At 39.1% G+C, this 23,997-nt stretch overlaps 1 protein-coding gene across 4 annotated transcripts in view; it reads left to right on the forward strand.

The window, feature by feature from the left end:
• Window positions 1-23,997, forward strand: part of DGKI (diacylglycerol kinase iota) — a 195,912-nt gene that overhangs the window by 129,915 nt on the left and 42,000 nt on the right. For all 4 annotated transcript variants that reach the window (XM_066319716.1, XM_066319717.1, XM_066319719.1 and 1 more), the window contains 7 exons: window positions 2,586-2,686; window positions 11,966-12,045; window positions 13,865-13,909; window positions 16,761-16,830; window positions 19,128-19,168; window positions 20,765-20,892; window positions 21,432-21,557. In XM_066319716.1, coding sequence (XP_066175813.1) covers window positions 2,586-2,686; window positions 11,966-12,045; window positions 13,865-13,909; window positions 16,761-16,830; window positions 19,128-19,168; window positions 20,765-20,892; window positions 21,432-21,557 — 591 coding nt within the window. The remainder of the gene's footprint in view (window positions 1-2,585; window positions 2,687-11,965; window positions 12,046-13,864; window positions 13,910-16,760; window positions 16,831-19,127; window positions 19,169-20,764; window positions 20,893-21,431; window positions 21,558-23,997) is intronic.

Below are 23,997 nucleotides of genomic sequence, written 5' to 3' on the forward strand. Positions count from 1 at the left end.
GGTTTCGGGATATACCGAGTATGTCTGAACAAAGACAAATTGATCTATTTGTATAATGATATGGATTATGATGCAGTGTCTGTGAAGACTGCAGTAGTGTTGATAGTGGAAGTATTTTGTTCAGCTGCATTAAATAGAGTTCTGTGAATGAATGAGTTAATTAGTTTGATTGATGAGGACACTATACCCTGGCGTCAATTGCTATTCTGATAGCACAAGAAATGAATATTTAAATAGTGAGTTTTAGAAACAGATTTATTTTGAATAAGTAAAAAAAATTAGTGACACTATGTGTCAGCCAATGAGTATTCTAAGAGAACAAAGGGTGTTTGCAAAGAACTGATGAACAAAACCAACAAGCTTCAGTTACTGAATAAATGTCTCTTTTGTGTATGTGTCAATACACACACATTTTTAGGAATGTGTATATATATATATTTACTTGTATTATGAATATGCTACTTGTGACTGGACCTGGCTAAGAGTATAAGCCTCTTCTCCATAGAAAGGAACTCCTGGCATTATTTCTGATAACAGTTTATTTTCTATAGAAAGCTACTGTTTCTAAGGTTTCATTTTTTTTTTTTTCACTTAGATAATTAAACTTTTCAAAGGGACAAGAGGTCAACTTCTGTTTCTCTCAGTTGCATATTCTAGCACACAACCTGTTTATGTAGTGGCTTTAGCCTGTCTTTATAAAAATGGTGTGAGAGGAGGGCGGAACATAATATCAAACACTGGTACTTGCCGTGTGATTGCCCTCCTACACTGGACCTGCTCCTATTTCTCCTCAGAAAATACATCACACTTTAGATGGTGTGCTTGTGGCTCCTGCAGAAGCAGTCAGAGATATACAATGTGCCTATATATCAAAAATTATACTTTTGCAAAAGCATGAGAAGTGTCCTCTTAAACATTTTCTAATTAAAGGAGAACATTGGAGAGTTTTGGAGAACTTTAGAAAGTGTATGTGGTTCCTGGAAGAAAAGATATATTCTAGACTTGATCTTCATTTCAGATATTTTTCTTCCTCCAGCTCCAAGCAAAGGATATTGTTCACTTCTTTTCAGGTGACAGGACTAACTTGACTCAGAAGGTGATACTTCGCATGCAATAGGTTGCCATCGGCTTCAAGCTAAGAAATAACATTTGTTTTTCTTCCTTACATGGCATTAGGTAGTGAGTCAGCATATCTACAGAAGTCAGTCTTGTCTTTCTCTCCCCTTGGTGTCCAAACACCATCCTGTTCTCACAGGTAGGTTGGAAGAGAGGCAATTAACCAAGATTTGGCAGATGTTGGCATGAGGTCATCCTGTTTCCCTGTCTTTCCTCTCCTGCTTTCATGAGATATCCAGATTATTCATTGTGATAATGAGTTCGAAATGAGACCCATTGTGAGAGGACATAAGTCTACCACTGATTAATTGATGACATTAATGAAGAAAATTCACATTTGAACCAGTGTTTAGAAATGAGGTAACACAGGTAACATTTGTGAGATGTGCCTTGTCCTTCACTAGCATTGCAAATGCTCTAAGTCAAATAGTTTAAAACTGAGACAAAGAAAAAAGCAAACCTGTACATTTACGGTAGTACACAGCATTATGACTTTCAAAAGGCAGTGTGTACTAGTCAATATTACTGTGGGCAGAGTCCTGTTACTAACAAGATTAAAAGAGAAAATATAGACAGTCTTTTGGTAAAACCACAGAATGAGTAATCAATCTACTTCTAACTGATCTGGGGCTGAGTTCCTATAGGACAGACATTTGCTATGTGCATTATAATACACAGATCTTTTTTTAAAAGTGGAAGATGCAAGTGTGGCTAAATTAATTTGCATAGTATCCAGCTAAACTTAAAAATCAAATAGGTTACAATAAGGCAGAAACTAGTATGAAATGAAAAAAGCAAGCTTTTCTGGACAAATTTCTATCAATATATGAACACTTAAATGCCTTGATTTGACCTATTGAGCCTTTCAAAATTGTCCATGGTTGAGGTATCTAAATCAGACTGAAATCTGTAAAATAAGGGTGCCATACTGCTACTTGCTTTTAAAAGGCCTCCTGGGTTCTGAGTATCAGAGTCAAAGCTTTAGAGATCTGGTTCTTAGCTACATTTCTGTTGACTGCTTCTCAGACCTGAGATGCTTGATCAGGATCCTTCAGTAATGTGGTGTGGATGCTCTTGTGGGCAGAGGTTGTCCTGAGATACTTCCCAAGAAGCATCTTTCTGTGTCTTAAAATTCAAGTTGGCAGACCAATCTACTGGCTGTGGTAGGGCTCTAAGGATGTACACAAAGTCGAACTGGAGAAGGGTGGAGTAGCTAAATAGGGGTCTAAGAACTCAGGAAAAACCTTTACAGTATCAGGTCACACAAACAGCAAACAGGATTCTTGATCTTGCTTATTATTTAAGGTGTAATGTCTATGCTTCTGTGCAGTAGGAAGCCATAATTTTAAATGCAGGAATAGGCTCGTGGGAACTTGGCCCATTTTCTTCTTTCAGAGAAGGCTGAAATCCCTTCATATCTGTTCTTCTAAGGAATACTTTATGTAAAAAGTTTTCTTCTTCTCTTGCAGTCCTCATTCCATCCCAGATCGCCTGCGGATCAGAGTGAACAGGATTAATTTACAAGAATACGAGGGGCTACATTACGACAAGGAAAAACTCCGGGAAGCTTGTAAGTTGGAAGAAGCCAGATCATACCTGCTTTAGTAGAATATTCTGTACAAATCTTACATTGACCAAAACAACCCCTGCCCCAAAAATAACAGCAAAAAACCCACAAACACAGAGTCTAGCATACATTTTTTGATGAGTAATGTAGAGGGTATGCTCATCTATATGTGCATATGTACAAATGTCTTCTCTCTATATAAATAGCCTCTATAAAGATTGTGTATAGAGATTCCACCTGCTTTCTTATTTAACTATGTTTCTGCCCTCTGATTATATTTACCGTAAAATAAGTGTTTTTCACACAGATTATTTCTTAGTCATGTCTTTCTCTTGGTTCTGCTGAGTTTCTAGTTTATGAAACTACCAGGTTTTATGAATAGCATCAGATTTCAAACTGAGTGGGAGACCATGATATATTTGATATTGAGAATGTGCATTGACCTGGAACATGGTTCTTGCACAGGTACATTTATCTTGGGGAGCAAATCTGGGTTCCCCACACCCTTATTCTTTACCAGCCTTCAGTTTTCCATTTCAGAGAATAATCACTCTTTCTTTTACTCGTGTAATGGTTTAATTGCTGTGTTTAGAGGTAAGTCAAAAGCAGACAGTGGTTGCTTTGGCAACACTGATGATTACAATCTGCACTTAAAAATGGAATTCCTTTCCTTGGTGACACACAGAGTCATTAATCAATGAGGGACAGGGCTGCTGGTGATAACAATTTAATAGTCTTGTTATGCATCTGGCTCATTATTCATATTAAATTATAAGCATGACTGTTTGTTGTGCAACAGAGCTTCAGTTCCCTCTGCAATACAGAGTGCTCTGGTAATTACAGGATGACAAGCCTTTTAATTGGTTTGCTTATCTTATTGTTGGAAGATAGTTAAACTGTTTCCATTGCACTTTTCTAGTCCTGCCCCTCCTCAATCTACCGTCTCTCCTTACAACAAAAGAATTGAAATGGCTTAAATTTTAATATAGGTCTTGACAGCCTTAACTTACTGGATTTTGGTCATATTTAAAGCAAGCAGTGCCTTCTTCAGTGGACTGAGAAGAATTTTATCAGGATCAGGATTATTCCTCACTGGAGGAGAACTTGCTTCATATTCCAATTGAGAGTTTGACATTGAGTAGATTTCAGGCTACATTGAACACACAACTCCCCAGCACTGTCAGAAAGAATTTGGTTCTTTTGAGGCTTTCCCATCTGAGGATAACTATCCTCAACCATCCTTATTATGGATGTAAATTTTCTGTGTCTGTAGTTAACATGTACTTTGTCCTTAGAAGCCCATTGCATGTTCTGACACAAAATATACGACTTCTTACACTGTTGTCACTGCAGTGGTAATTGTTTATTTATGCTATTTGTAACCTGCCAAAATTCATAATGACAGTATTATAAGAAAATGCCAGCAACTGATCTAACATCTCAGTTTTAGATTTCATATGGATTTGGTCACTTACTAAGAGTGTGTTTAAGAGGTTATAATTCAAAAAGCAGACGTTTGTTCATCATAAGTTAAAGTGATTACTTTTGGATATTGGTGGGTCATTTGTAATAAAACCCTTTTGTCTCTTTGATGTTCATGTATGTCCACCTTGATAATATGACATAGTTGGACTGGACTATTCTCCCCAGATGTTTTTCATGGAGTTGTTTTTCCTACCAGCCCTCTTTTGGCTGTCCCAGTAATGCCTGTGCACCACTGTTGTTACTTACTGTAAGAATACAAGAAAGCAAATGTCCCCGTTATCCTAAAAGAAACCAGAAAAGGTATTTCACCTTAGCCTTTGCAGTAGAAATGTCCTGTGAGAGGACATGGAGCTTGCACTATACATGGTGGTCATGAGCCTACCTCTCTGGTTCTATAACTTTAAATGCCTCTTTTACTGGAGAGTTGTTACTGAAGAGGAGCTGGCTTCAGCAAGATTGTAGCTCTTGTGTGTATGGATGTCTCACTAGATGCTTGCAGGAGACCAAATTTATGCACTTGTTCAGGTTTTGGCAGAATACCTGCAACTGAATCCAGAATGCTATACTTAATATCTGTTCTCCATCCATATGAAATAAAACCACATTGACCTCCCTAAATAATTTGAGAACAAAGCAGAATCTCTAAGCAATCTGAACAGGAAAAAGAAGCCAGTTAATAAGGAGTTAGCCCTGAAAGAAAAATAGCAAAGCACCTATTATGTTTTTTGCCTGTTACGTGTCTCCATAATACAGTTCGGAAAGCTCTGACCTCACTGTAGTAATCTGGATCATTTTAAAGCACAGTAAATACATTAATCCTGCTTGTTTGCTTGAAATACTGATTTTAATCTATCAACTATTTCACCTAAGATTGCATTTCCTGACGTAGAGGAGCTCATGATACAAGCTGTTCAATGAAGATTAATCTTCACTCTGCTGGAGGTAGACACCTCATTTTGAAAGGATCCAGAACAATTAAAGAATGTCATTTTGTCCTTTGAAGGGCAATGACTGTCCTTAGCTCATTCTCCTTCTGTTGTTTTCTACTTTTCCTGTCAATGCAGCTGGCATTTAACCAAGATGCTGTTTCTGAATTGTCCCTTTCTTCCCTTCCCTTGCTCCTTCTTTTCTCCTGTCAGCATCTCAGTATTGTGTGGGGGATGATTAATGATGGTACAGAGGATGCTTATTGATCCTTCAGTGAGGAGGGATGAATGCTTCCATGCAGCACTTTAAGAAAGGGGTATATGTTGGCATTTTAGTTATGTACTTGTAATCTTCCTCACTGCAAATGTAGTTGTCTTTTCTAACCCCTCCTTATTCATGTCCTAGGCACTTGCCACCTTAGTCACAACCTGCACCATCTCTGGCTAATATGAGGGTGGACAGAATTTAATTCTGCCTCTGTTGCCTGCTTATCTTGTGTGCACTCTCTCTGGTTTCCTGTTATAGCAGGAAAGTGTGATCCAAAGCAGCACTGTGGGTGAACAATTGAGTTATTTTTAAGGCAGCAAAATCTTTGTGTGGCACCCTATTTTCTCCTTTCCAATATAACTAAGAATTTCATGACAATGGAGGCATATGCAGAAACTAATTGTGTTAAAAAAAAAAAAAAAAAAGCACCAAACAAACCAAACATAAGCTAGCTAGTGGCCTAGTCATCATTGGTGCTTCTTACTAGTTTGTCCTAGCAACACCATTTCAGATTTGCACCATAAAAATATATCAGTGAAATAACCCACCATAAGCAGTGACTGAACAGTCATGGGATCTTTTGATACAGTATGTCAGCCCTTACTGCCCTTGTGTGTGCCCTAGCCATGGAGAATAACCTTAGCTTCCTCAGTATCACTAAGATTCAAGAGAAATCCTACCTGATGGCAGTGATGACAGTATCAGAAATAACTCTCAGCCCTGTATCAGCTCTGGGTTTCCCACACTTTCTTTTATACAGCTCCTTATGTCCTGTAGAATGGAACAGCACATTGGACTCCAAAGAAATTTGAAGAGAAAATTTAGTACCATGTGTATAACACATGTACTGTCTGTACCAATCCTTTTCTGTGTAGCCTCCTTGCTCTGTCTGTGTCCATGATGCTGTAATATGATGGGATCTTAACCTTGAATCCTTGTCTCTGATTATCTTAGCTAAATGTCTGTAATGTGTGTGCCTCTAATATCTGTGGGTTACCTGAGGGTTTTGGGGTCATCCTAGGAGATCTTATTAGATAATAGGGGTACAGAGTGACAAGCTTGTGAGTGATTGTGATGTGTACATGTACAGTGATGCTGTAGCTTCCTCAAACCAGGAATGCGCTTAGAGTTCTTGATTTGTCAGAAACATTCTGACTCTAAAAGTTAGAGATATCACAGGTGAAGCTAATTTGGAGACTAGTTCATGAGATTTTGGATAGCTAGCTAAGTGAGAAAGGAACAACAGCACTTAGGACTTGGTATTTATATCCTGAATATGTAATATAAAAATCAGCAGGGAGCAGAAGACTTCCTGATGAGCCACACAGGAAATGTGCTTATATTGGGAAGCAACTTTGAGTTGGATGGATTTAGATGAGGCTAGTTGTGCAGCTACAAACCTTCTCTTTCATTCTGTAAAGGATGCATGAATGGGCATTTATTTGTCAGGAGATATCTTTGGGCACATGGTAGAAACGCCATGAAAGATAACTTCTCTGCTTCGAAGTCAGTACCTTGCTCTAAGAACTTTGTTTTGTCAATATGTGTTGTGTAGACATCAGCTAATTTAGTCATTTCTTCATCACGGTGATTTCATAAGACCTGAAACTGAAAGGAGTTGGATGGATTGCTTAAGGCCTTCCAGCAAAGTGAAAACGAGAGGATTAGAAGTCAGTAGTGAGTTAAATATTGGAAATTGTTATTGCCTGAGGCTGGGGGAAGGGGTAAACCCAAGCCGTTGAAATTTCATATCATGGAGTTATAGAATCAGAGAATGATTTGAGTGGGAAGAGATCTTTAAAAATCATCTAGCTCCAACCCACTGTCCTGGGCAGGGACCTCTTCCACTAGAGCAGGCTGCTCAAAGTCCCTGACCTTAATTCTCCCAGGGATGGGAGGGACATCTACCACTTCTCTGGGCAGCCCATTCCAGTGTCTTGCCACTCTCATTGTAGTGAATTTCTTCCTTTTATCTAATCTAAATCTACCTTGTTTTAGTACCTCATAGGGCATATTCAGTACAATTCCTCTGCCTTTTGAGCTACTGGGTATTTGTCATGCATTAAGTTTGTCATCTTCTTTAAACTAAAAGAGATGGGCAGTATTTCAGATAGGTACAAATTTATATTTACCCTGGAGAAGTGGGGAGCAGCAAGAATATTAAGTTCCTTTTCAAACTTTCCAGGAAATCACACTGTAGTTTGTCTCTCTCCTGTAGGCTTTTCTGTGAGGTTCCTCTGTCTATATTCTACTTGTGTGTTTCCTTAGCACTTTTCTGATTTGATTTCCTCTTACGTTTTCAGCCCTTGTTGTCCCCTTTGGATAACTCATCCCACACACATCCTTCCTGCCTGTCTTAGTCTGTCTCTGCAGACCTCACAGCTCAGGTTCCTGTTCTTTTTCTTTACCCTAAATACTTATTCATTGTTTATCCAGATCTCTGCTGTCAGCTCTTAGTCCCAATATTCATTCCCAGACAGTTTCAATTCCCAGCTCTTCAAATTTTTTTTTTCTGTAATCTGTTCCTTGTTTGGCACAGGTTCTCTCTTCCTTTGACTTGGCCAGCTTCTTCTCTTTTGGCAGGATATTGGAGAAATTACTGAGAGACTGGAGGGGATGACTGCCTTTTCAAACATGGTCTGGTTTAATCTGATAACCTCAACTGTGCTTTACTTCCTTATATGTGAGGATCTTGAAAGTGAGCTAAAAGACCTAGTAACCAATGAAGCTAGAGAGAATTTGGCTTCCTCAGTATAATCAGCAGAAAGGATCTGAAGAGACACATGGCTTAGATTTGCGTGGTAAGAAAATCCTTTTGCACAAATACAGTTTTATTAAAATAGCGGCAAAAGCCAAATCTCAACATAAGTGTCTGAATATTTTATAAAATTCTCCATCATGAACTTACTTGGTCCTTCATATTCTTAATATTAGTGGAAGCCCTTCAGGAAAACGGCATTCTTATGGCATATTCAGGAGTGAGGATCCTTTATTTGCCACATTAAACATTTACAGTCCATTGTCTAATCTCCCCAACCCCCTGAGGTATGTCAGAATCAGAATGAGTTTTCCTGGCATTCACATCTACTGTAATGTTCTGTCTCAAGGCTAATTTGTTTGGGATTTGAGTGGGTTAATCATGGTATTAAGATCCCAAATTTAATCCTTTCATAACATTAAACAGGGAAGTTGATTGAATTTTGTAATATATATAAGTATATTTAGGCTTCCTTCATTTGTGTCCTCAATACTATTAAAGAGTTCACTAGCTCTAGGTATTTACTAGCATAATAGGTACTTAATAGGTGGAAGATTTATTTGTTGTTTATAAATTCCATAGCTCATTTCATGAAGACTCCTAATCTTGCAGTTAATTAGAACACCAGGCTGGCCATACTGCGGCATTCTGCCCAACTCTTCTGCTGCTGATCCTTGGTTTTGGTTAGTGTTGTTAGGAACAAAAACATTTCTGCAGTACTGGTTCAGATTATGAAGCAACTGTCTGCCTGTCTCATTTCCTGGGGTTCTTGCACTGCTGCTCATCACAACTGCCTGGAAAAAAATAAATCCTTTTTCACCATCCAGGGAGCACAAAGGAACTAGGAGATGGATGCAAGTGGCAAGAAGAGCAGGCCCCTCAGGAGAAAAATATCTGGCACTTGAGTGCTGTGGCTCGGCTCATGATTTGAGACTGTCATATTTTTGGCATATTCACGTGTGGGTCTATCCATATATTCATATTGTGTGTGGCTAAATGGAGAGTTGCCTTGTAGAGCCCACGCTCTCAATGTGTTTGCAGTCCCTCCTCTCTCCTGGCATATCCAGTAATCCCTGGGCCAGCACAGTTCTGTTCTGTCCACATCCTCATCCACACAACAAATGCAGAGGCTCCTTAAGTCCTGGATGGAAGTGCCCACAACGTTACTGTCTGCTATGCATGTTGACTTGGCCTTTAATCGATTTATTATAAATTAAGCCATTTTGCCTCTATTGCATGTTATTGCACTATTTGTGGAATGAGCAGCAACCCCAGAGTTTCTATCCTATTATCCATCACTAAGCATTTTCTTTTGTTTCGGAATACCAACTCCTTGCAAGGTGAAACACTTTGCAAGTCTTGACTGTGTGGTGCATTTTGATTGCTTGTTGTGGTTTATGACAAAAATGAGGGCTGTGAACATTTTCCTTGCTGAAAGCCAAATGGGTCTTGCAAAAGGAACCAGCCAAGAAAAAACAAACAACAACAACAACAATTGCAAAGCAACATTTTAGCATATACTGTGGTGTTATGCAGTAATGACTTTAAGGGTTTTTCAAAGGCCATGAACCATATGGAATGGAACCACTTGAAACCCACCTCATACATTACACTTTAGCTAGCCATTGACCCCAAAAGCCATAGAATCATGCTAGTTCACTATTTCCAAACAGTTAAGGCAGCACTTTTCTTTTTAAGGACAAAGTCACACAGCCCAAAGTGTCAGAACTGTTCTTTGACCACTAAGAGCCAGTATGACATAATTTAATTGAAACTGTGTATCACTACCTATTCAATCACTAGATAAGACTCACAAAGTATCACCACTATTGCATGCTAGATTTTTCTTTTTAGACATTTTGATGGATTTCTTTAGAATTACAAGTATTTTAAGGTCCTCCTCTTTTGGTCCCTCAAGAATGGTGTTAGTTAAGGATTCCAATTCTGTTATCTGTGCTGTTTTGTCAGGTCAAAGCTTTAGTCCTCATTAAGTGCATAGAAGAGACACAAAATCTGTCATGCCAGTACTGTAACTCCCTAGTGCTCTGTAGCTGTTTCAGGTGTAGTTGTGTCTGCTGCAATCCAGTTTTTAGTGCCATAAAAGAATTTAACAAACACTGCTTTCAGTAAGGGCTGCAAAGGGATCTGCTCAATTGAAACTAGATAGCCATTAAGAACTCTCTGCAAAGAGCTTAAGGGGCTCCTGCCAAAGCAGGTTAAGCGATAATAAACACTAAGCAAAGAGAATCAGTCTGTAACCCTGAGCACTGGAGTGCGTGAAGCAAGCCCTGTTTCTGACCCTCCTTCCACACTTGTCTCTCAGTCTCTGTTCTGTAATGAGAGAGTCTGGGAGGTCTCCACGAGCACGATTTCCACCTGGCCCTTCTGAAAATGTGCAGGGGAGTTGTCATCACTATCGGCTGTCAGTATTGTTCCAGAAGATGTGTGACCTCTTCCTTCCTGCCTTCCTTCCTTCTTCATGTTCTCACTCCAGCATTTTTTTTCCCTGCCTCCTGTTTTCCTGGGTCCGTAGCTCTTCTGCTGTTCAGTTTGCTTCCAAGCACAATTCTGGTACCATTTTTGAGCCCTGTGCTGGCCTCTGACGTCCACAGTGACCTTGACTGCAGTAGGTGCTCCCCAGCTCTTCTCCTTTTTGTGCTTCAAGCCTCGGTAGACCACAAAAATAGGAGCTCTCTTCCCCACTATCTTTTAGCACTGTCTTGTCCTCTTATCAGAATGAGGAACTTATTAGTATTTAAATATCTCTCCCACTTAATCAAATTGTTTTCAACAGCAGGAAGGGTTGCAGCACAGTTGTGTTTTCTGTTTATCTCAGAAACCTTGGTGATTTTATGCTGCTGCTTGTTATCCAGTTATCAAAATTGTTAATGAGTTGATATTCTGTTCTGCTTCTGGAATATTTTATGTGAAAATTTAAATATCTTTCCCACCGTTCCCATAAATTTTTTGGCCATTATTTGATTAAAGACATTCAGGGAGAGAAAAAAAAGAACTTAATTCCGTGATTAACTTTAATAAAATCAGGTACTCAAGAATTTTCACTTGTTTTCTTTTTATTTAATGAGATTTTAGTAGGTAGCTCTCTTGGTACCTTTCTTGTGGACTCGCTTTTTTCTCTTCTATTGTATTCTTTTTTATTTATTTTTCTTTTTGTGGATTTGTTTTGGACTCTTTTTGGTGGCAAGAACAGAATGAATGTGGGAACATCAATCTCCTGTTATTAAAAATTTTGCCCTAACTTGAAAGGTTTTTCTGTGTTTTCACAAGTTATCTTTTTTTTTTTTTTTTTCTGTCTGATGAGATATGGAGATATGTTGATTCTGTGTGTAGATGGAATAATGTCTGTTCTGATTTGAAAGCAGCCTTACGTCAAAATAACCAGGCTCTGAATAGTTTTCCCTGAAATCAGGTGTGACTTTCATTGCTTTAAATCTGTAGCCTCTGAGTTCTGAGAATTAAATAACACTCTTATTTTAAGGTATAAGAGTGCCCCCCATAACTCTTGTTCTGGAGTATGTTCCTTTGATTTACAGATAGTATTTGATGTTCAGATCTGAAAATGAAGTACACAATTTAAGTGAATATGTTTTAGCTTCTTTCATGAAACCATGAAAGATGGTTGAAAATGAAGTATTCGATAATTATAAATGGGTAAAACTAATGATTAATAATATGCTCTTGCTTTTTTCGTAACTGTTAAGGTTTAGACAGTAGAAAACCTTCACAAGGATATTAAAAAAAACAAAGTTGGAAACCATTGCAAGTCTGTAACAGTTCAAGAGACTTCAGTTAAAGAGGTTTTTCTTTGTTTTTGATTTTTTCAGCCATTCCCCTAGGAATCATAGTTGTACGAGGAGATTGTGACTTGGAGACTTGTCGTATGTACATTGACCGTCTACAAGAGGTAAGGCTTTTGTGAATTCAGATGTCATTTACAAACCTGTTTTATGCTTCTTTCAGTTCTGAGTGCAGGGGTCTAATTGCAACAACAATTCAAGAGTATTGCAATTTGCCTACCATTGAACCCAAAATTCTAGAATTAAGATATGATAAGAAAAGCACAGAAAAATAGTTCCTAAACAGGAAATTAAAATCATACTGATTCCTTTCAAATGATAACGGAATTGAAGTGGATGGGAGTATTAACTTCTCCTTGATTTATAGTGGAATATTAGGACTTTCCATGTACCTTGTTGAAATTACATAAATTGTGGATTATGACAAGTCTGTTATGCAAGGATAAACACTGTGATATTTGAGTGGGTCTAATTATGCAAATGTCAGTCTCTAATACTGTCATGGAGTAATCTGAGACATCACTAAACAAAGCAAATATCAGCTAGATATTTTCAAAGACAAAGAAATGGGTGTTTATGCAGCTAATAATAGTTTTTTGCTCTTATTCTCAAACACCTTGCCTCATGAGAGTTCATTCTGCAATACACCATGGGCAATGCAGACTCCAAATGCCTCATTACCTGAATCATTTAAAATATGAACTCCTTTAGAGATAAAACTAATGGATTTTCATTAATGTATTATCTCTGATTTTTTTTATCTCTTAGTGACAACTTTTAATGACATTTACAAGTCTGAGGACATTACATTTATAAACAATTTATATATTAGCATTTATAAAAATTTATAAGTTGTTGGTCTAGTTTACTTAGGAACTATGAACCTCACCTCTTCTATTGAACTCTTTGGGAGCCATTGACTTCCCATAGATTCTGGAGCTCCACACTTGCAGTCTCAATATAAAATTTAGTATCTCACTTCAGGCTTTCACTTCTTTGCATTTCAGCCAGGATTCCCACCATCAAGTGCATTTCTGGACATTCAGACCTGGGGTGTGACTATTATTATCAGCCATAAAACCATATTGTAAGGTGGTGCTTATTTAAAGTATCCAGTACAGAAAATTACAGTGAAATAATGAGGATGATGATAATCTCATCAGATTAGAAATGTGATCTCACACTGGATCCAGGCAGTTTTAGGTACAATGCTGAAGGAAGAACAGCTAGATATTTTGTTTGAGTTACCCACAGGGGTTGTGGAGGAGCTGTGTTTCTTCAACCATTTGCGGAGTTTGTACTACTTTTGTGTGTGTGCTTGATCTGACTCAGTCCCATTTGCTAGAAAGAGAGATACCAAAGTTTGCTGCCAACTTGCATGCTGCTGGAGGGCAATGGGCTGCAGGTCAGGCTCTTTAGTAGACTATGTCATATGCTATTAACTATTTGACAAAATCTCTATTAAAATAAATTAGATGCCTGAACCCAGTTAAATATCAGGATCATTCTGATATGACCTTCTTGGAACGAGGTTGTGCTACAATAGGGAGAACTGTCAGTGGCTTTCTTTAGTGCATTAATCACTCAGATATATTTACAAAAGCGTCTTAAAATTTTTGACATATTTTCATTAATTTTGTTGCTGATATTGTAAATTTAGATAGTTCTCTTGGAACAAATAGATTTTTGCCACATGATAAAGATCCAGTAGTATAATCTCTTTATTTAAAAAAACGTTTTTTGGACCAAATGCATACAAATCTAAATTTCAAGTGAGCTTTCCTTGACTTTTCTGTGGAGTTTGTTGAAAAATATTTGCAAAATGATTTGTGTTTGCCTAACCCATTAAGATGGTAGGACTACAAACAACTCTTGTTGTTGCTTTAATCTTTTTCCTCACTGCTGTGTCTTCCATTGTCCTGCTAGGACCTACAGTCAGTAACATCTACTACACAGAGAGTTCATTACCAGGTAAGATAAGCTTTCTTTTTAGTATCAGAACAGAAAGAGGCTTAAAATGGGAATGACTTTGCATTTTAACCCATCTGTTCTTGGGTGAAAGACCCATAGTTAAATGAATTTTTAATGATCTGATTATCTTATTTTTATTTACCCTTAAATATTGGAAGCTAGATCTGCTTTCTCTTGGACAAGTTTTATGGAATCATCTTTAAAATTAGCAGAGCTTGATGATGTGAGTGATGTTGCAATAGCAGTATTTTCTGTATTGAAGTGAATGAGAAAATGTGTCCTGTGGGATATATGACAGGAGTAAGCAGATGTATGTTTTCTGCATGAGATAAATAGGTGTTATTATAGGCCCATTGTTCTTAAAATTGGTCTCTTTGCATTTTACAACTTTATTCTACAATTTATGCAATACAGAACTTGTCTTTTCAGTTGGAAGTATCATTCAAGAATGTGTATTTCTCTCAGTAAAATAATTCATTGTAGAGTGCTTAAATTGGAAGTAAACTAAGTGAGACTAAGTACTGACTCCTCAAATGATCTGATATTAGCATGGAGACTTATGACAAACCATGGTCATTTGACACAGTGCTTAGGATCACAGGACAAGTTTGCATGGTGTTGATAGCATTTTCCTAGAAATGACAATGCAAGTCTTGTTGGATCAGCAGGAATGAGTTCACTAAGAAAGCATTCAGAGACCCAGTCTACAGGAACCAAATGTGCTGAAATTGCAGATAATTTCTTTGGGGCTAATGATTACTTGGGTGATACAGAATTCCAGTTTTATGAGATTGCCTGTAGATGCACTGACTGCAGATGCTATAAGAAAATGCAATTTGGCATGTTTTCCTGGAATTGCCTTCTTTATATCAGTTCATGGTTTGTTTCTTTGTTTCCCTATCCAATCCTAACTTCATATTCTTGACATTTCCATCAATCATTGCCCTGGAACTGAGTTTTAGAACAGTGTTAGTGTCTAGCAAATTGACTAATAAACCAGCATGTATGATTCTGTTCCACTCATTATAAATTAACCTAAGTGACTGCTGACTGCTCCATGTGTAGGAAAGTGCCTGAGGTAAAATGAAGAACTAAATCTGTGTATATGGGGAGATGTACAAGAGAGTACAAAATGTCAGAAATCAGCTCCATACTTGGCTCTAACCTCTGCAGTTACAGCAGTTTATAAATTAGTTGCCCTACCCATCTTCTCTAGTGCACAGCAGTGTGAAATCCCTAACATACCATTCATTTTTTATGATGCTACATTTTAAATGCAGCCCTCCCTGTGTTTTGTCTTCAGCACTTGTCTGTCTAGGATTCTCTTTGTTTCTCCCCTCAGTGGGTCATTTCTGCAAATTGTCTCGTTAGGTTAATTTAAGGTTTGTTCCATATTTGTTGGTATCCCTTTCCATATTACAGAAACGGGAAAAAGAGGAGGATAAAGGGCATGAATAGGGTGCTTGAGGTAATGGAACTGTCTGCATACCTCACTAATAAGGTGTCACAGGTATTTTAAGTCTCATGAATGCAGTTCTCTTGTGTGATTCCTCTGCAGTTCCAAACATAGGCAGTCAGCAGAAATATTAGCAAACTCAGGTGCAAATGAGAGAAAATACACTCAAGTGTTTTCTCATTCTATTTTGTTTCTCTAATGAATTTAATGCTTACAAAATATCATTCTCGTGGGCCTGAGACTTTGCAAGCTAATTCTGTAGTAGAACTGTAATGAAGTCTTGGAGGGAGTACCTTACAATGTGCAGTTTATGACTTGAGTTGACATTTACCAGCAGTATTCCTAGCTTCATCTTCTTAGCATTTTGTACTCTTTGAATTTTACTGATGTATCCTCTTTTTATAAACTGCATTTTAGTACACACTGTTGGATGTTTTCTTCCTTTTGTCCTTTGTGTTGCAGTCCCCTCCATTTGACACAGAGTGGACTAAATATTAAGATACATGAAGATTTGTGCATATAGATACAACAATGTCAGCAAGCCTAGTGGATTTCAGAGATCCTTGATTGTCCGACACTCCAGTGGCAATGCAATCAAACCTAAAAATCCCACAAGTCTGTTCTCCCGTAATAGACAAAGATGTATTTAAAATCTGATTCTGTGAAATCCCTGAGATGTGTTGTTTGCTCCCCACATATAGTTAACTTTATGGAATGTTATGCTGTCATTGTCTCCATCTATGTGATGCACAGAGGCTGGATACCATAAGCTGTGTATGAGAATAAGGTTTATGGGGTCAAGTCAAATCCTCCCTGTTGCTTTTTCTTTTTCTGTTCCTGCCACATGACTTGGTATACTGCTGTGGTCTGTTGTCTGAAAGAGGAGTGAAGTTTAATCTTGAGCCAACATGTAGCTGAATTTACATTTACAGATGCACTGATTTTACTGCTTAAGGTGTGAATAAGGATAGAATCGGTGTCTATACAAAATTTCTGTGCCAAAGATCAATGCTACTCTGTTTTTCCCTGTATTGATATATTTGTGTATAAATGCTACATGCAGCAGATTTAGGAAGCTGGCTGACCATTCACTGGCAGCATGGAGCAGAGCCACGATCACCCTCTGCTCTCTTAGATCCCTTTTGATCCCTTTTGCATCTCCAGTAAGAGCTAAAAATATATAGGGTAGCCTGTTTTAGTCTCTGATAAATACAGGTCAAGAAGATCCTAATTCCTCCCCAGTAATTTAATTTGGTTCCAGGATTATATAGATTTTGCACATTGCACAATGTCAGTAAAGCAGAATGAAAAAGTCAAAGCCTAGAAAATAGTCCTTTTTAGAGAAGAAAAATTTTGTTGGGGTTTTTTATCATGTGATTTTCCTACCTCATTCAGGACCAGGAAAGTTCTTTCCCCAGAGTACTTTCTGTTCAGAGGCTCTCTCCTAGATGGTGCTTCCTAGATGGTAAGTGCATCTCCCTTTTTCTGTGCCAAGCATGCTGCCTGCTTCTGGTGTGCTTATGGAGGATAGTTCTGAGAGTATTACTAGAGAGGGCTAACTGTTCCTTCTTGTTACACTGAGCAGATAAAAAAAAGCATCTGAGCTCTCCCCTTTGCTCTCTAAAAACTGAAACAGCCATCTAACAACCAAATTATCTGCTGTAGTTTTTCATCCCATGGAAGGGTGTTCCCCTGAGGCAGGTTAAAAGCTTGGTTTATCATAGTCTCTGCTGTGATGAGCACACTTTATTGCATGCACTGCCCAAGCTCAGAGTGCAGCCAGTTGTGCTATTCACTGCTGCTGGTAATGCTGAGTTCTTCACCCTGGCTACTCTGCAAGTGCTGTAGTCTTTAGGCACTACAGTGTTTAGGTGACAGAAAGGTACTTCCCTTTCCTTGCAACTCTGCACTGGAGAGCTGCACTTGAATTTGACCCAGACTTTGTCAAAGCAGATGACTTATCTGGGCTTTACACCAGGCTCCAGAGCGCAGGAATTAGCAGTTGAAATGGATGGCATCTGCTTTCACAAAAGCTTCAGCATGGGGAGATTTAAAATTTTAATGCTCAAAACAAAACCAAATTCTCCTTGGCAATTTCTAATCACCCTTCCTTATCTCTCATGAGGGACATTGATAAAAGCCATAGTGAGAATATGTTTGGTTTTTGGAGAAAGCTGGATGGGTAAAATGTGTTCAGTTTTTGTCTTCAGTATTTGATATTCCTGTGAAGTACCAAAACCTACAATGCTACATCACTGTGCTCTTGTGTCAAAACTGCAGAGTGAATGAACCTGATTTCACTCACCCAAATAAATGCAAAGCAGATACAAAAAACAATCACATCTGATGAAGCACATTGGAGATGATAAATACTTTTGGTGTTAGTAATAGAAATTATTTGGCAATGACAAGATTCATAATATGTGCTTTATTTAGCGAATCCCCCTATTTTCATGTGTTTTTCACAAGTAGTATGAATTTTCCTTGAACATATTGCTAATTCAGAGTCAATATCTGTGGCCATGCATTTTGATTTATAAAGAGCTCTCAAGCATATGATTTTTCTTTAGATTTAGCATTTGAATTAATCCCATTAGATCCATCAAATTCAGTATATCCTTCCTATACTCTCATTAGAACAAAGCAGCTTTTTCTGTCACATATGTTAATGTAATCAATTCTTCTTATAGGACTGAAATCCATTTTATGTGTCTTAAAAATAATTATTTCCAGTTAATATTTTCAGTGACTACTGTTTCTTTAAGCCTTATCTTTAAATTCAGCATTTAATGGGATAGGAATTATCACAGAATCGGAGAATGTTAAGGGTTGAAGGGACCTTAAAGATCATCTAAGCCTAACCTGCCCCCTGCCATGGACAGGGAAACTTCTGACTAGACCAGGCTGCTCAAGGCCTTACCCAGCCTGACTTTGAACACTCACATCCACAAGTTCCCTGGGCAACCCGTTCAACTAGCTCACCACTCTCACAGTAATTTTTTCCTGATATCCACCCTAAATTTCCATTTTTTCCCATTTGTAACCCATTTACAGCCCCAGCTTTCTCAGTCTGTCTTTGTAAAGGAGGTCCCCTTATCAACTTCACAGCCCTGCTCTGGACTTGCTCCAACAGTTCCAGATCCGTCTTGCGTTGGGGGCAGCAGAGCTGTGCACAGCACTCCCGGTGGGGTCGGAGAATCCCTTCCCTTGACCTGCTGGCCACTTTCCTTTTTGCTGAAGCCCAGGATTTGGTTGGCTTTCTGGGCTAAAAGCGCACCCAGCTGGCTCATGCTGAGTTTTTCACCAGCCATCACCACCAAGTCCTTCTGTGTAGGGCTGCTCTCAGTAATTTCTCCACCCAGCTTGTAGGTGTGGGGTTGCCGTGGCTCTGGTGTAGGACCTTGCATTTTGTTGAACTCCATGAGGTTGGCACTGGCCCACCTCTGAGGCGTGTCAAGGTCCCCCTGGCTGGTATTCCTTTCCTCCAGAGTGTTCACTGCCCCACCAAGGCTGATGTGAGCAGGGAACTCGCCGAGGGCACGCTCGGTGCCACTGTCCATGCCACTGACAAAGACACTGGTCACAGTACTGACCCGAGACACCCCGCTCATACGGACATAAGGAGTTAACTTGTGTTCCTGTGGAGCCACTGTGACTTATCTGACACAGGGGTTGTTTTATGAGCCACTGATTTTATGCAGATCATCTTGTCCATTCAGTCCTGCTCAGACTGTTTTCTGCTGTTGTTTCTCTGTCTTGCAGCAACTTCTGCTGATCGTTTTTACCGCATTGACAGATCTCAGGTAAATCACTACTCATTTTTTGTTTCTACAGATTTCTTTTTTTAAAGCTATGCCAAATGCAGCTTAAAATGGATTATTTGCCATTCTTCCTGTGTCTTGAAAAATGTTACTCATGATGTCTCATGAGAAGCAGAAAAAAAATTTTTGTGCTGATTTTTAGTTGATCTAATTCACATTATTCCACTGAAGTCTTGTATCTGCTGACCATCTGCCATTCTGTTTATAACCAATCTGATGCAGATCAGAATTTTCTGCCATTTTCCTTATCAAGCCTTGCTAGGGGCATCTGTGTGGCACCAATTAATTTGTATTTATCCTTTCACTGATGGTTTTAGGCACCAGAAGTCTTGATCCTGTGTGTGCGTGTGCCATGAAATAGCTATGGAAGTTAAGTTGTTGTTACGATTTGAGAATTATGAACAGAGATGCATAAAATACTCACAAGGAACCCCCCAAAAATGTGTATCTCTGCTGGATTCAAACCTGTGGCATAGATCTGACAATCTGAACATAATTTCTAAAAGACTCTGAAAATTTTACAGGGCTTTTGGTGCCTCTGATTTGTAGCCAGAACAGGCCAATTACTGTCTCAGTATTAAGTGCAAATTGTTGATTTCACGCTGTGGTTGTTTGTATCTGGTCCCCCTGAGAACTGTGTAAGCTGTTTCTGAATCACATGAACATGTTACTGTTTCTTAGCAAAAGCAGCTGGTGCTTTAGCTCAAGCAGAAGGAGCTGTGACTTCAGTTCAGAGTTCTATGTTGAGTGTCTGCATGTAGACACCGTGAGACTTCCTTGCGCACAGTCAAATAAACGGTTGGATGTTGTAATATGACATTGGGAAGGCAGGAGTGAAGAAGATGCTGCTACAGATTAAACTGGGCAATTTGACTCCGTTTGGCTTATTCTGCATTTCTCTAATACTTTATACTGGTCAAGTGGTCATTTTTAATGCCTACTCCTTCATCCTGTGATTCTGTGGGGAGAAAATGAATACTGTGTGTTGGTCCCAGCACACAAACAGCAGCAAATTTCCTGCCCATTTGACTGCATAAACAGGCATACTCACACTCAGTATTGTTTTTTGAAAGAAAATAAGCCTTCAATGTCAATAACAAAAATAAAGGATTGAGAAAGTGAACTTTGGTCATGGGAATGTGGAACTATGTAGAAGTGGCAGAGATGTAGAAGAGTAGCCCCAAACAATGAAAAGTTCTGTCAATCATCATCAAAGAAGAGATTGGAGTTGTTGGTCCTCATTTCAAAATGCAAACCTCAGCTTTATGGGTAGACCTCCAGGTTTCATTAATGTGGCATAGTCATTGAGTAGCAGCCTTTTAAGTGTTGCTGTGAGTGTGCAGCTTGCTCATGGGGAATCTTTGTTGACTTGAAATTGATGACATATTAATTGGTGACTTCTGTGTCATTGATTTTAATGTGTGTGTGTGTGTATGAGTACACACTTAAATACACAGATTTCCTTGAATTTTCTTCAGAGACCCTGACATGCAGCCAACTCACTCCAGGGCAGCTGGGTACTCTGAGAGACCAGTGATGCTGCAGGCTCATTATTTGTTGCTTGTGCTGCTCCAACAGGAACACTTGCACTTTGTGACGGAAATTTCGCAGGACGAGATTTTTATTCTGGACCCAGAGATGGTAATGTCTCAGCAGGTGGGGACGCCACCAGGAATGCCTGATCTGGTAGTGGAGCAGGCAACTGGGTGAGTGCTGCTGGGATCTGATTTTCAGCAGTTGTACTAGTGGGTGTCTCTTTCTGGTCCCCTTTTCTTAAGGATTAAGAGATGTGGGGGAGTGGATATTAGGTAGGAACAAATCCAGCTGTGGTAATGATAGGACAGTAGTGTAACATCTACTCCATTAGCTTTCCTTTAGGAACACACAGCAGGACTAGTGGACTTCAGCACTTTTTAACCACCTCACACCACCTGACCCTAGACTCTGCCATAAATCTCTAATGCTTGAGTTACAAATTCCTCTGCATGGTCGAGTTCTGATTCCGCTGTGTAAGGCCCTGAAGCCCTTTGTGTCTAAAAATGATCATGAAGTGTCTCTGTTTGTTATCATTCTCTTGACAGACCAGAAATGCTTCTATTCATCTTCAGTATTGTACTCATAGTGAATTAATCTATTTTAACTGGCTAAGGTCTGAAAAATGCTGGGAAGCAAAGAACATAAGACAGCTTTGAAGTGGGGCACACAAGGGGTGTGAATGCCTTTCTCTTCCTCATTCTCTCCCTAGAATATCGGATCGGTGGAACCCCACGGCTCGGAAAAGGATGCTGAGCGACAGTGGCCTTGGAAAGATTTCTCCCCACTACGAGGTACCTGACAAACAAAAGGACGCCAGCCAGACACATATGCTGCAGTAAGAGCCCTCTGCATTTCTCTGCTTGATGATGCACTGTCCCTGTCACCACAGACAACTCCCAGTGTCTCCTTTAAGCTTAATGAATTGTGCCGACATGCTGAAATTACAAATATTTTTTTTCTCTTTTTCTTCTCCATTCTGTTCTCCTTCTTTGTCCATTATGTTATTTTCTTGCCTTTGTTTCATTCTCTGTGGCACCCTCTTCTCTTCATAAACCTAAATCCAAGATTTTGAAAGAAAATAATTTATTTTGGACGTCTGAAGTTCTAGCTAAGAAAAATCTTCTTGGCAACTGGTTTGGTGAAAGCTCAAAGCATTAACCTTTAAGGCAGTTCTGATGCAATGTGATAAAACAGAAACTTCTAGAACTGCTGCTTGTTGTCAAAGATGTAGGCAATGGTTTTCATATAATCTTGAACCATGTAGGATGGCTGTACAGTGGTTTTGATAATTTTCCCATAGAATAAATTTTGACCACGTTAGTGCTATCTACTGTGTTCAGATTGATCTAAAAATATCTCTTATTCTGCTTACCTATGTTAGAAATTGTTCTCAAATTTTTGGCTATTTCGCTTTAGGTTTTCAAAACCATCAGTGGATCACTACGAAAGACTAGTGGGAAATGTCTGTCAGAATTCCATTGCTGGCTTTGAAAGTTTATTTGTGTTTTGGGATCATATTCCCCCCACCCACCAAATATATAATGCATTTCTAGTTCTACTGTAGCAGCAACACTATGGGCAGGTATTAAAACTTTGCATAGAAAAATTCGGAATAGTGACAATTTGGTCCTTTTTTCTCATTTTACTTTTGTCAGGTTGTGTATGGGAGTGGGCTGCAAGGTACAGGGCAGGCAGAGTCTACAGCTCCAGGACAGATGCAGTGTGGATTGCAGGTTGTCTAGCCATGAGGCTACCAACTGAAAACTTTCCAGCCAGCTGGAAACTACTGTCAGGAGAAGATGTCATGGCAAGAAAGAGTGATCAAGGTAGCACTGCCAGGAGAAAATCACCTGGTTTTCTCCCTGAGGGATTCTGGACCAGCTCTTGATATTCTTTGCTAAGTTAAGAATGGTGAATTCAGGTTCATTTTTCCATAGACTGGAATGGCAGGGCCCAAAATCTGAAGCTGGCAAAACTGTGAGAAAAATGATGCTTAAACAGTTTTAGGGAGTGTGGAGAGATGGTGAGAACATGTGGACTAATTTCTTATTGATAAGAAGAATGACTTTGTTTACATCAGCATGACTGGCAATGTTTGCTTAACTGCAACAATTACATTTGGTAGATTTATTAAGTACAAAGTAAGCTAGTAGCATTGCTCAGAGTCAAGTGTCCCTGTCACTGCCTACTATGAGGAATTATTTTCTCCACCCTTTCTCTAAACTTTAATTGTTTTGGCTGAAATTTTTCATGCTAAGGCTCAGTCCATGACTGATTATTTTTCTTTTAGTAAAAGCTTTAACAAAAAAGCCAGTTCTTCCTATAGACAAGATTTGTGGGAAATGTGCTCCTTTAAACGACTTTCTTTCAAATAAATAAACACAGTGTTTCTTTCCTGGGATGTGTTGGTGCTGGTAGTGGAATGAGCCTCATTGGAATGAAATTTTGGATGCTTGACATTTAGTAAAATGTCATCATAATACCAAGGAGATACCTTTTACTCTCTTGAAAATTACCCCTGAATTTGCCCTGCTGATGAGATTGTTCATGTACTTTGGAGATACCTTAGATTCAAGAGCTTTGCTTGCAAAAGTTTCTGTCTGCACATGCTCACAGAGGAGTTAAGCTCCTCTGTGCTTAATTCAGTTTGCTGACCTGCTCACAGGTCTGAGGGAAGTGGGACTGTGCTGCTCATTAGCTGATCTACAGCAGCAAGGAGAAAAGGAATGCAATAGTCATGGTCACATGGAGATGGGCAGGAGAAGGTGTATGAAGGAATAAGGAAAAGAGCAAGAGTCAAAGGAGTGGAAGCAAAAAGGGAGAATGTGCAAGAACTTGGGGAACAGGGTTAAAGGATGGGAGCTGTTCAGGGGCACAGAGGATAACCAGGTGTCTGGGGAGTCAGCATGGGAATAATGAAAAGGAAGAGGGCATGGGCATCGGTAAGAGATGAGTGAGACAGGCTAGGGTCATGGAGGAAGGGTCTGTGACTCTTTCTCTCAGAACACAGAATTCTGGCTTTATGCAGGTAATTACACAGGTGGGCAAGCTCTGAAATCAGTTTAGACACTGCCTCACTTGGTACCAAGGTAGATGAGTCAGGGGACCACAGTGGAGAAAGCAAAGTATTATTAAATTTAAGACAGCTGGACGATGCTCTGTGGGACTGGATTCAGAATTTCTGAAAGGTGAAGATTTACAACAAACTTTTCGTAAGTGGCCAGTTAACCATGGACTCTTCATTCTGTGCATGTCCACTGGGAAGTAGGTATGGT

Source organism: Sylvia atricapilla, chromosome 5 (assembly GCF_009819655.1).
Source record: "Sylvia atricapilla isolate bSylAtr1 chromosome 5, bSylAtr1.pri, whole genome shotgun sequence".
In the NCBI taxonomy this organism is placed as follows: domain Eukaryota; kingdom Metazoa; phylum Chordata; class Aves; order Passeriformes; family Sylviidae; genus Sylvia; species Sylvia atricapilla.